This window comes from Ochotona princeps, chromosome 25 (genome assembly GCF_030435755.1).
Source record: "Ochotona princeps isolate mOchPri1 chromosome 25, mOchPri1.hap1, whole genome shotgun sequence".
Lineage (NCBI taxonomy): Eukaryota > Metazoa > Chordata > Mammalia > Lagomorpha > Ochotonidae > Ochotona > Ochotona princeps.
This window is the reverse complement of record NC_080856.1, coordinates 18,162,378-18,175,878: the sequence shown is the minus strand read 5'-3', so window position 1 is coordinate 18,175,878 and position 13,501 is coordinate 18,162,378. Positions and strand designations below refer to the sequence as shown.

The 13,501-nt window shown below is 41.1% G+C and overlaps 1 protein-coding gene across 1 annotated transcript; it reads left to right on the top strand.

Annotated features, from left to right (window-relative positions):
* Positions 1 to 9,591: 9,591 nt before the first annotated feature.
* Positions 9,592 to 11,582, top strand: LOC101527248 (taste receptor type 2 member 62-like). The gene has a single exon (XM_004594452.2). The coding sequence runs from the start codon at positions 10,034 to 10,036 to the stop codon at positions 10,934 to 10,936; it is 903 nt and encodes a 300-aa protein (XP_004594509.1). The 5' UTR covers positions 9,592 to 10,033; the 3' UTR covers positions 10,937 to 11,582.
* The last annotated feature ends 1,919 nt before the right edge of the window (positions 11,583 to 13,501 follow it).

Genomic DNA, 13,501 nt, shown 5'->3' with positions numbered 1-13,501 from the left:
GAGAATAGTTGTTCAGGGAAAGGTGAAAAAGGTCTTCACACTGAGGGAGGACCCCAGGGGTGACTGCTTTCCACAGCAGAAGTGTGTTTCTGCTCTACTTACACTTTATCCTCCCACAGATGGCTCTTAATATAGGTTGGAGCTCATCCTGAGTCACGTGGGAAGCCTGGAGCCTGGGTCGTCCTCTCTTCTCTGGGATCCAGTCCATCCCTGGGGCAAGCTGTTCTGAGATACCTTCTCATGGGCTCAAAGAGCTCACTTGCCTTTTCCAAGATTCAAATCCATCTCCTGTAATGACATGTTATTTTCACCATGAGGGTTAATTTCTGCAGAGATACCACTTTGCTGGGGATGCCACTACTTGGACAAATGTCAGGTTCAGAATAGGTGCAATGTGGATAACTATCTAAATCATTAGACTGATTTTTTTGAATTGGAAAATTATCTGAATCATTCAGATCGAAATTTTTGAGGCGCTTGGAGAGATGATATTCTGTTTGATTATGTGCTCCAAAATTTACATGTTGTGCACTTTACCCCCGATGCAATAGTGCTGATAGGTAGGATTTCTTAAAAAATTACTTTTATTGTTGTTTACATAGTTTAGAAGGATGTATGCCCATGTGGGCTTCCAATTAGGGTGGGGAAGACCGAGGTATGGAGGAAGGTAGGTGGGACAAGTGTTTCCAATTTCCCTTCTTCTGCATCTGATGAGGTGGGGGAGAGTGATCGGAGGGGATCACTTTGCTGCCAGACTACATCGACACTTGGGGATGGAGGGCAGCCACCTGATGTCATCTTAGAGACCCTGATGTCGGAAAGAAAGTTCTGAGGGTGTTACTTGAGTGTTTTTCACAGTTCTGAGATGTTGTTTTGTTGCTCCAGGGTTGCGAAGATTTTTCCAAGATCTTTTGGTTGACGAAGCCCACCTTAGTGCATCCATACACCCAGACACTTTCTGCCAAAGCTTGGCCAGAATATGTGGGACTAGGTGAATTGGTCACTAGGAGTCTGCATTCACAGGAGGGCTAATGTCACTGTCATGAGAGGGGTTTGCTATCATGAGAGTTGTTTTGTTATCAAGAGGAGGTTTCCCACCTCTTGTTCACTCTGTGTTTTGTCATGAGATGATGCAGTAAGAAGGCTCTCATCAAATGCTGGCACCATGCTCTTGGACTCACCAACCTAAAGAAATATGGAAAGTTAAGCCTTTGTTTTTATAAGCCACCCAGTCTCAGACATTCTGTTGTAGAACAAATGGACCAAGGCAGGTGGTAGTGTTGGCCTGTGTCCTAGAGAGAGAGACTGATGAGCCACAAGTTCTCAGTGATTTGGAAAGAGACAAGAGTAAAATTCTGAAATCTGAGGCTGATGGGGACCCTTGAGGATTTCTCATTCACAGTCTGGGGTGAGAGAAGATCATTTTGGTGATCACCAATGAAATAGGATTCCCCTGTATGTGGCAAAAGAAAGAAGTGACATTCCAAGAGAGTAAGAAGATACTGTTACAACATTTGAAATTTTTTTTTCACCAGCAAGGGCATAGAAAAGACAGCATTTCCCTTTAAATGAAGAAAGAATTTCGAGTAGGATTGTTGTAAGAAAGTTTCTCTTTGGAAGAGAAAAACATAGACACATACCTGATACATTTTGCAGTCCACTCCTTTTGCTTTTTATCTATTATATTTTTGGGTTATACTTCTTTGTTTACTTTACAACAAATATATAGGGCTGAAAGCTGTGCAAAAATATCTTTATGTATTTTACCACATCAAATATTTATGGGCTTTTAAAGAATGTATTGGGACAATTATTCTTGTACACATTGAATTGGAAAAGAAAGGAGGGCTTTATTCTAGGCTCCATATTGAGAAAGCGACAAAAGGCCTGGCACAAAGGCTCAAAGGCTCAATGGCTAAATCTTTCACCTTGTAAGTGCTGGGATCCCATGTGTGCCTGTTCATGTCCCAGCTGCTCCATTTTCCATCCAGCTCCCTACTTACAATCTGGGAAAGCAACAGGATGACCCAAAGCCTTGGGACCCTGCCTGCATGGGAGACCTGGAAAAAGCTCCTCCTGGCTCCTGACTTTGGATTAGCTCAGCTTGGGATGTTTGTAGCCATTTCGGAAGTGAACCAGTATGTGAAGGATCTTTCTGTCTGTCCTTCTCTCTGTAAATCTGACGTCTTTTCAATAAAAATAAATAAATTCAACCGCTTTTCCGCAAGCCCAAAACTTCTAAATTATATGCCCTTTTGAAAAAATAGCTGTAAATTTGTTAAACTCATGGAGTGTTGTGATGCATCTTCTATATTTGTCACTTTTTTTTTTTGAAATGTCATGCTGTTTTGTTAGATTCTTTCTAATGTTTGTCTGCTGGGGCGTGTTTACCCATTGCCACCTGGTGGCAAATAAGAAATATTATGGAGAAAAAGAGAAACAGGGAGGTGAGAAAACACTTGTCAGCTATTCAAAACAGCAATTTTAGTTCAGAAATTTGAGACTGAATCACTGAAAAATGGCAAGGAGATAAAACAGGTTTCTTTTGGCATCATCACAGCATGAAAGATACTGTGAGGCATGATGGCATCATAATGTCTAACTCAGGGCAAGAGTGGAGTTGCATAAGTGTATTTTTCTAAGAAAAACTAAATGAATAAAAAGAGGCATACACAGTGTACCTAATCATAGAGAACAAAAGTGGAGCGTGCAGGGTATTCTTCATTCCTAAATCAGATTAAATTAAAAATATGATGACTGCACATATACTGAATAAAATATCAGCCAAATATTGGTGCAGTTTGCTAAGTTTCAGGCAGTGTTTCTGCTCTGGAATCACTTAGTATCTTAACTTTTAAAAAAGATTTATTTATTTTTATTGGAAAGTCAGACTTACAGAGAGAAGGAGAGACAGAGAGATCTTTCATCTGCTGATTCACTCCCTGTGTGGCCACAGTGGCTGGAGCTGAACTAATCTGAAGCTAGGAGCCAGGAGCTTTTTCCAGGTCTGCCACGTAGGTTCAAGGTCCCAAGCTTTTGGGCCATCCTCTACTGTTTTCCTAGACCACAAGCAGGGAGCCGGAAGGGAAATGGAGCAGCCAGGATATGAATCCGTGCCCATATGGGATCCTTTTGTTACCACCACCTGATGAGGGGGAAAATTGACCCAGGTACCCAACTGTCCACCTGGGAACCCAGCACCCACTTTCAGTTGGTTCACTCACTTGCCTGGTCCTGAGGCAATCATTCTGAAATCCTTAAATCCCTGTATTCTTCTCATTTCTGCACATGAAAACAAAATGATAGACAATTGGTAGGAGGCTAAAAGATTAGAGTTGCTTTTTGAATATCCTGCTTTTCTACATGTGAGTTTATACAACATTTTTGGGAAGATAATAGATGCCTCTTCGTTTTATGCTCTAACTTCCAGAGCTATCACATCATTAAGAATCATAAGCAGGTCACTGCAATTTTGCCTGGCTTTGTGACCTTGTGAAGGAGTGTCTCATAACTGCCTCCATTAACACCCTCCTCCAAAGAGGGGCACAGTGGTGAGTGGTGGGATTGTTCGAGGATGGAAAGAGCAACAAGATGGTGATAGAGAAAAATTCAAGAGAAATATCAGTATTTGAAAATAAAATCTTGGGCATGATTTTTTAAGCAAAATGAAACCATTTTAGAAATATGACTCATGTTGATTTCTTCCTCCAAATGATTATGAAAAGCACATACTTGGAAGATTCTAAAGATTCTAATACAATTATGCATAATATTGGGTAATTATGATTCCTCTTTATGAGACAGCACTTTAAAGACCTAATTGTAAGAGGGAAAATGACCCTTACTTCTAGGTGGTACCATCATGTACAAAAACCAAGGAAACATAATTGGACTGTTTTTGTGTGTCTAGCTTTCAACTTGTTGCCTTTGTCATTTTTCTTAAGATTCTGTCAAAATTATATATTGTCAAAGTTCTGTCAAATTATATTTGTGCCACAATTATGTATGTATCTAGTAAAAACAGCCAGCTATTGCTGCCAAGAGTTTTTGGGAAAGAGTGGTTCCAGTTCTCTTCCATTTCCTGCTTTCCTAAGGGAACTATTTTCACTTCTTTCATCTGTTACATCTCTCTGTGTGAAAACATTTTGGGTATGTATTTTTGTTCAAATAATTGGTTTATATTACTATTTTGGAATTTTCAAACTTGGGCATATTTCTCAATGTAGAATATGAAAATTTATTTCTTCTCTCACTCTCATCCATGCCTTGCCCTTCCTAGTTCTCATTTTCCAATATATTTTTATTGCTACGTTGGCTCAGTCAGTATTCAGCGCTTAATATAATAGGAAAATGTAAATGCTGTTTGTGGTGGAACCATGTATTTCCTTCCTGCTTCCCTCCCTCCTTTCTTCCCTCCTTTCCTTCCCCTCTCTCTATTCCTCTATTTAAACATGTCTTCACTAATTTATTTGAAAAAGTTACACAGAGAGAGAGAGAGAGAGAGAGAGAGAGCGCGCTACTTGAGCCACTCCCCAGGTGGCAAGAATGGCCAGGGCTGGGCCAGACTGAGGCCAGGTCTTTCATGTGGGTGTCAGGGCCAGATTTGGTTGCTTTTCCCAGGTCATTAACAGGGAACCAGATGTGAAGCAGAGCAGCTGGGACATACGCCAGCACCCATATGGGATGCTGCTATTGTAAACAGCTGGTTCACCTACTACCCACAATCCTGGCCCCAGCCATTTCTTTCTTGTACATGTTTTTGTTTTCTATTGATGTAGCAAAAGCTTTATTTTGCCTGCTCTTCACTCTCAAATCTTTTTTGATAATTTTGGATGGAACAGGTAACTGCATGAAAAGCTCTCTTTTAAAGTAAAGCTTCTTCAGGATTTCCCCACGCTTGGCACCTTTGTGAGGACTTCCTTTTCTTAGTGATCTCCTTGACCCCCTCCTCATCTTGGATTTCAGATTGTCTGTCTCATTTTTTTTGTCCAATGATTTTCTAGCTATAGATGAGCACATTTCCAGAAAAAGAGGACATGAAAAACAAACTTTCATTTTTGAGAATTTGCTTGTCCATGATCAATTATAATCAGAGAAATGTAACTCAAAGCCACAATGAGAAATTATCTCGCACTGTTGAAAATGGCTATTATATAAAAAGACAAAAGATAATGAATTCCGATGAGGATGTGGAGAAAGCAGAAATCTCATACTTGCACACTGCTGTGGGATTATAAATAACTATAGCTATTATGGAAAGACAGTTTGGAGGTTCCTCAACTAACTACATGTAGAACTACCATATGATCCAGAAATTCCATTGTGGAGTATACATCCAAAGGAAAGAAATCAGTGTTTTGAAGAATTATCTCCATTCCCATGTTTAATTTCAGTACTATTCACCATAGCCAAGATATGGAATCAACTCAGGTGTTTATCAAGGGATGAACAAAGAAAATGTGGTATATACATATAGTGAGGGATATTTAACAATAAGAAATGAAGTTCTGTCATTTGAGGCAAACACATATGTATCATTATGTAACTGAAATACGTCAGGCAGAGGAAGACAAACACTACATGTTCTCATTTTTACATGGAAGCAAAAATGATTTCATAGAAGCAGGGAGTAGAATAGTAATTATCAGAGGCTGGAGAGGGTTCTGAGAGGGAGGGAAAGAGGCAGGATAACTAACAGGTACAGAGGTGCAATTGGATAGGAAGAATAATTTTGAATATTCTGTAGCAGAGTGGGATAACTATAGTTGGCAACAAAAATTGCATAATCAAAACAGCTAATAGATGTTTGAATGTTTCCAATGCAAAGAAGTGTTAAGTATTTGAGATGGTGGATATGCTAACTACCATGCCGTAATCCTTATATGCTGTATAAATGAAGTATCACATTTTACCCCAAAGACATACAACTGTTGCATGTCAAAAGCAAGGGAAAAACAAATTTGCTCATAAACAGAACATATTGAATACTCTGTGTTATTAAGTTGAAATTATTAGTTCTTAAAAATTGTGGCAAAATAGGATCAAAAATAAGTTAATTTGATGCATTTAAAAACTCTATGTGTAATTTCTTGGTTATATGCATTTCATGAATATTCTGAAGTACCCTTCCATAAACAGAACTGCTCTATTTTGAGGATGATTTATGGTTCTATTCTTTGAATTTTACTTCTACCGTATGTCTGAGAAACTCCTAGAAAGCATGGGGTTTAATCCACATTTAGAAGATGTTGAACATTAAAATAATGTTGACTTTCACAATAAAGTTTATATATTATAGAGGAGCATTCATTTATTGCTTCAGAGGTTAATTTTATTCCTTTAAATGTTTAAATGCTGCAAGATAGGAAAAAACCTATTCCAAAGATTTTTGACTAGAATATAAGTAGCTTTGAATCTCTTTGCAGGCTAACTATGACATGAAAAATGGCTTAAAAATGTTATATTTTGGACTTCCCTGGCCCTGTGTTTGTGCTGGACCAAAGAACCTCACCTGGGAGTGCTCCCAATAAAACTTACTTTGAGCCGAGAAAAAAAAGTTATATTTATGTGAAAGGAAATTATATACATTTACCTGAAATAACAAAGCATATTTAAGTGTATTTAAGTAATTATCCAAAAGCGCTTACATATTTGGATAGTTGAGTATGTTGGAAATTTTTCTAGTTCCTCTCAGAAAGCTAAAATTCTATTGCAACCAACATTTTTTCCTAGATTTTTCCCTAAGTACAATATTTTTTAAAGATTTATTTATTTTATTACAAAGTCAGATAGACAGAGAGGAGGAGAGACAGAGAGGAAGATCTTCCGTCCGATGATTCACTCCCCAAGTGAGCCACAACGGGCCGGTGCGCGCCAATCCGAAGCCAGGAACCAGGAACCTCTTCCAGGTCTCCCACGTGGGTGCAGGGTCCCAATGCACTGGGCTGTCCTCGACTGCTTTCCCAGGCCACAAGCAGGGAGCTGGATGGGAAGTGGAGCTGCCGGGATTAGAACCGGCGCCCATATGGGATCCCGGCCTGTTCAAGGCGAGGACTTTAGCCACTAGGCCACGCTGCCAGGCCCCCTAAGTACAATATTTAAAGGTGGTCTGTAGGTCCAGAAAAATATTTAGGGTTTATCCTAAGGTGATTTAATGGGTTTTTGAAAGTAATAGGAAACAAAACAAAACAATTTATAAATGGAAATGAATAACACCCTTTACTACATAGAGAGCCAAACTGAAGGCAGCAAAGAGGGTTTTGGCAGGGGCTCCTACCTGGAAACCAACCTCTCACTCTCATCTGTTTGATATTCACACCTTTTCACATGGAATTCAGATCATTCAGCCAGTCATGCTATTTAAAATAATTCTTGAGCATCATCTGTACGCACGAGTCCTCTTAGAAAAGAGCAGCATGGTCCAAACTTCTATGCATGACACCTAGTACTTTGATTGCTATTTCATGTGTGCCAAACTTTTGTAAACAACAGAAATCATTGTCCTGCTTGTTCTGCTTGAAGGCAGACTAGGAAGGGGACCTGGAAGCTTTATAAAACATACACAGAGGAGCATTGACAGAGGATGAGCAAGTGCCTGGGGCAAGGGTGCTCTTTTAGCCTTCATATGGAAGAAAATCCCAACAGGGAAAATGCTTGCTTTGCAAAGGTGTCAGCTGTAGCACAAGCGATGTCCTTGAGAAGACTGGTCTGGCCAGGTTCATGCTTTGGTGACTGCATGCAACATGAAATGTGCCAGTGAGTACACAGTGTACACTTGGTTGCATGTGGCCACAACAGAGCGTGTGTGCCATGGCCTCAACTTGCTTATTGATGACATCATGGAGTCTCTCGCCAAAGCATTCCCAGGAGAAGAACCAAACATTGTGAAACAGGCAGGAGCCACTCATTGCTGCTGTCTTCAAGAAGAACCCTGAGGGAAACCAGCAGAGAATTAAATCAAATTAAATCAAAGCTGGGTTGCAAAACAACTGATCAGATTGGATTATCTACTCTTTGACAATCTAAGAGTTTATAAAAACAAAGCAGCTATTTAAGTAAATGTTACATTGGAGAGTTAGCTGAATCTGTTTGCCTTCAGATCTTCACTACAAATGTCCTTAATTTTATGTATTTTTTTCAAGATTATTTGAAGGATAGGGTTACAGAGAGGGAGGAATGATGGAACGAGAAAGAGAAGGAGAGAAAGAGAGAGAAAGAGGGAGAGAGACTTTCATCTTCAGATTCACCCACAGATGCCCGCAATGACCAGGGCAAGGCTAGTTCAAGCCAGCAATCAGGAGCTTCATCCTTGTCTCCCACGTGGGCAGCAGGAACCCAGCTACTTTCACCAAGGCTTCTCCTAGGCCAATAGCAGGGAGCTGCATTGGAAATGGAGCAATCAGAACACAAACTCATGCCAGTGTGGGATGCTGTATTGCAAGTGGCAGATTTATCTGCTATGTCACAAGGCTGACTCCTTCTGTGAAATTTTCCATACTTAGAGTTCTCACCTGTGACATCATATGAAGGAGTCATATGAGAACCCTGATTCCAGGATCCCACATTTGAAAAGGGAATTCCCTCTTTCATGCATCCATATCTCTGTTTTTTCTTATGTGCCTTCTGTTTCTTTCTTTTTTCCCCTTTTTTTTCTCAAGTGCAAAGGCGTTTTCCCCGCACCCCCCCCCCGCCATTTTGCATACCATCTAGACCATTCCTCATGACTGCTTGAGCCTTATTGACTTACCAGTCAACTTACTTTGACTTATCAGTGTCACTTTGGCTGGTGTTGAAGATAAAAACATGTGTGACATCGTGAAGGTGCTCACACAAGTTGTTTGCTACAACAGCAAGAGTGGTTCTGAGTTGGGGTTTGGCATTGTGGCACAGGGAGCTAAGCTGCTACCTGCTTATACAAGTGATGGTTCGTGACTCTGGATGCTCTGCTTCCAGTCCAGCTCCCTACTAATGAGCTTTAGCAAGCAGCAGAAGAGTGATTGAGTGCTTGAGTGCCTGCCACCCACATGGGAGCTCAGAATGGAACTTGGGGTTGGGCCAACTCCATATGTTTTGGCCACTAAGGGAATAAACAGCTGATGGATGATTTTTCTCCATCTCTTTTTCTTTCTCCTGCCACCCAGCCACTCAGCCACTCAAATTAATTGGTTAATTAATACTTAAAAAAAAAAGAATTGTTCTAGGATGGGCCAACATTGTCCTGAGTTTCTCTTTCATTTATTCTTGCTTCCCTCAGTCCTATTGTGATGTCCTTTCCTGGTCAGTTTCCATTCCTCTCCTTGGGATTCATCAACTCTATCAATCTTCATAGCCTTCCAAGGGACTGATTAGTTTTGACTGAACCAAAGTGTTAACATCTAAAAGAAGTGATGTTTTCATGTCAGGGAAATTCACACTTTAGCTGGAAACTACATGAATTCCAATATAGAGCCTGAAGGTGATGTTGCAGATAGCATGCATGGTCAAGGTGAAGGAGCTTTTCCTTGGCAAATCCTTGTGCATATGGATGACATTTCATCCTCCCCATTCTGGAGGTGGGTCTTATGAAAAGCATAGAGACTACTGACTATATCAGCCTATGACAGCGAGGTTTGTGGCTGAGGGAAGGAAATTAGGGTAACAGCATCCTTTGAAAGAAATCTGGGAAACAAATAGGACACTTAAGAAACCATGTGCAAATAGCAGGATTTTCACTTATAGCCAGTTCCTTGATCACATTTCCCTGTATCTGAATCTGATAAAGAATAGGCAAATGCTGATTATGCAAATGGAGGCAGGGTGTCATGGAGCTGGGAGTGATTTGCATACTGAGAGAGCTGGCAGGAATCTTTTTTTTCAAATCCCAGTGGACTGGGGGTGTTTGCTGCCGACTGGGATTTGGTATGAATCTAACGAGAGGCGTTCTGGGGTCTTTGCTTACAACAGGTTGGTTTGGCCAGAGAATTTGTTCTCCCCCTGTGCACGTGTCTCAGTGCTCTGGAGTAGGAGCTAAATCTGAGCAGACTCCCCGGAGAAGATGTCTCTCACCTTCATCTTCATGATCATCTTTTGCCTGGAGTCACTGGCTTCAATGTTGCAGAATGGCTTCATGGTCACCATGCTGGGCAGGGAGTGGGTGAGGTGCCGGGCACTGCCCACAGGAGAAATGATCGTGGCCTGCCTGGCTGCGTCCCGGTTCTGCGTACATATGATTGCCACTCTGAACAACTTCCTGAGTTCCTTCAATTTTTCTCATGTGTTTATACTTTGCAACGTTTTCTGGAATTTCTTCAACAGTCTTACTTTCTGGCTCACTGCCTGCCTTGCCCTCCTCTACTGTGTGAAGATCTCATCCTTCTCCCACCCCATTTTCTTCTGGCTCAAGTGGAGGGTTTCTCGATCAGGGTCCAGGATGCTGCTGGGTTCTCTGATCATATGTGTGCTGTCATTCATCTCATCACTTTTTGGGAGTGTGATTACTGTTCAGCTGATGGTCTCTCAGAGTTTCTATGGAAACAACACCCCGGCTTATGGGTCGCATACCTTCTTTTTAAAATATTTTATTTTCCACGAAGCCTTTTTCTTGTCGATTCCATTCCTGTTGTTCCTGGTGTGCACCATCTTTCTCATGTACTCACTGTGCCGGCATTTGAGACAGATGAAGGGTCACAGGCCTGGCCCTCGGGATCCCAGCACCCAGGTTCACATCATGGCTCTGAAATCGCTTGCCTGCTCCCTCATCTTCCACATGTCATATTACCTTTTCCTGATTATCGACTCTGTAAAAGCCACAAGATTCTATGGTCATTGGCCTTGGGCCTGGGAGGTGACTGTTTATGCCGGCCTCTTTCTGCAGTCCACCATCCTGATGCTGAGCAGCCCCAAGCTGAGAAAGGCCCTGAAGAAAAGGATTCAGGACATAGGCCACTGCCGGTCATAGGGCTTTGAACTACTCAGACAAAGGAAGGTTCTTCTCCCAGCCTATCACGATCAGTGATGAGCATTGAGATGAATAGTCTCATGAGCAGCCAAGGATGTTTAAGGTTTGGGTATTGTCTCTCTCCTTTCATTTTCTTCCTTCTTACTCACCTCTTCCATGTCCCATTGATTCTTTTTTCCATCTCTATGTATTTCTGCCATCCCCTCCACTGCTTCAAGGGCTTAGTCTGCATCTCAAAACAGCTTGTCTTAGCTAAGTGACTACATTTCCACTCCGATTTCTCTGTATTTCCACACAAGCAACCCCAATCATAGTCTTCAAGCATTCTTTTGACCCGTACCCCCTTTATAAAGCTTTACAATCATCATCAGCTTTCTCTGTGAGCCAACTGAGGTTTTTGTTAGTGCTGTGGATTGTCTAACTCATCTCCTTTGTGACATCAACTGCCCTCCTCATCTACTCTGTGCTTTCAGCTCAGTCTCTCTACACCAATCCAGGGCGGCTTCCATCTTCCCTTCTTCCATCTCTTCCATCTGTCATTCTTTGGACTGCTGGAACTTCCCTCTTTGCTGTCTCTGCCAACCACTGCCAATTGTTACCAATCCTCATCTTTTGTGCCCTGAATTGAGATTGACTTTATCCATGGACTTCCCCCCACACCCGCCCAGTTAGATTCCATGAAAGACAAAGGGAACATGTGAGTTTTGTGCTATTGTAGGTCTCTTCTATGATGACATGTGTTTACTACATGTTGAATGAAAAGGAAGTGTCTGATGTAATACTTCTGGGTTTTGCCCAACACAAAACAGATGGAAAACAAAAGGAAATTCTCAGACTTTTCTTTATTTTATAATCCTACTCTTCCTGGCTACTTACTCAGAAACTGGGACTTGGATGCTGTTGTGTAGGAGGGTAGTCTCAAATCTGAAGCTTGTGTACGATGATAAGATGGGTATGGGAACAGAAACATGGCAAGCTCAATTTCCACTGACTTTTTATCTCTCTTATAAAATTTATGTTTTTGTGTATATATTATGATGTACATAATGTATTAAGAGTATTACATGCATATAATTCATAATAAATATGTATATAATAGTGCTTTCTCAACTCAGGCTTGTATAACTGAATACCATAGACCTGGAGACTTAAATAACATCCATTTATTTGAGTTCTGGAACCTGAAACTCGGGGTGCAACCATGGTTGTGTTCTGGTGAGACCAGTCCTCTGAGCTATGGAAATAAACTTCCTTGTTGTGTCCTCACATGTCGGGTGATCTTTTATTAGTCTTGTGTTGCTTCTTATTGAAGACAGTAGAGCCATTCTTGATAGCACTGCCTCATGATTTAATTATCTTGCAAAGCCTCATCTCTAAATTGGGTTGGGGCTTAAACATGAATTTGGGGAGGTCAGAAATATTCAGTCCATAGCAGGTGGGATGCACGTCTAGAAATCTTTAATACTGTACTTTCATCATTAAAAAAGCACACAGATCAATAAATTAGAAGAGGTTGAGGGAAGCATGACATGCTTAAAAATACTCTGGTTTGAAGCAGTCAAAATAAGAGTACTAGATAACAGGATAGAGTGGAAGTTATGGTGAATTTTCAAATAAACTGTTGCATTTGTTGTAAATTGTCCAAAAATTCTGGAAAGCTAAAGGTTGAGCTATATCATAAGTAGAAGAATGACCAGAAACAAGGTAATAGGTGAAGAGTTTTCTCTTCAGACAAGATGATTAAGGCTTTAGAAGAGGAGTTTTTAGGGTGTGTATTGTGATGCAACAGTGTAAACTGTTGCTTGAGATAGCTGCATCCCGTGTCAGAGTGCTTGGGATCAAATCCCATCTGTGCTCATGATCCAGCCTTATGCTAATGTTCATCTCAGTAGGCAGAAGATGATGGCTCAAATACTTGGGTCTCTGCTACCTGCATGAAACATCCAGATGCGGCTTTTGGCTCCTGGTTCTGGCTGGACCCAAATTTGGCTTTCCTTGACATTTGAGGAGTAAACCAGTGGATGGAATGATCACTCTCTCTCACCTTTCAAATAAGTAACTAACAAATGAACAAACAGAAACTTAAAAAAAAAAAAAAGCAAAAGAGAAGATTCTCAAATTTCTGGTGAAGAACACATGGCATTCCTAGAGAGAAAGAGTGAGGTAGGATAGACAAACCCGTAGGAAGTTGGGATTTCATTTCATTTTATTAAAAAAATTATTTATATACCTATTTATTTTTTATTGGAAAGACATTTACAGAGAGACAGACAGACAGAAAGGTCTTCTGTCCATGGGTTCACTTCGCATGTGGCCACAATAGCTGGAGGTGAGCCTATCAGAAGCTGGAGCCAGGAGCTTCTTCTGGGTCCCCCATGAGGGTGGCAGGGTCCCAAGCCTTTGGGCCACCTTCTGCTGCTTTCCCAGGCCAGAAGAAGGGAGCTGGATGGGAAGTGGAGCAACTGAAGTATGAACTGGTGCCCATGTAGGATCTTGGTGCATGTAAGGCAAGGCTTTTAGATTAGAATTTAAATGAGATTCATACACCTCTAGACCTAAACATGA

Coding starts and splice junctions, on each gene's coding strand:
- LOC101527248 (XM_004594452.2), top strand. CDS start 10,034: ATGTCTCTCACCTTCATCTTCATGATCATCTTTTGCCTGGAGTCACTG.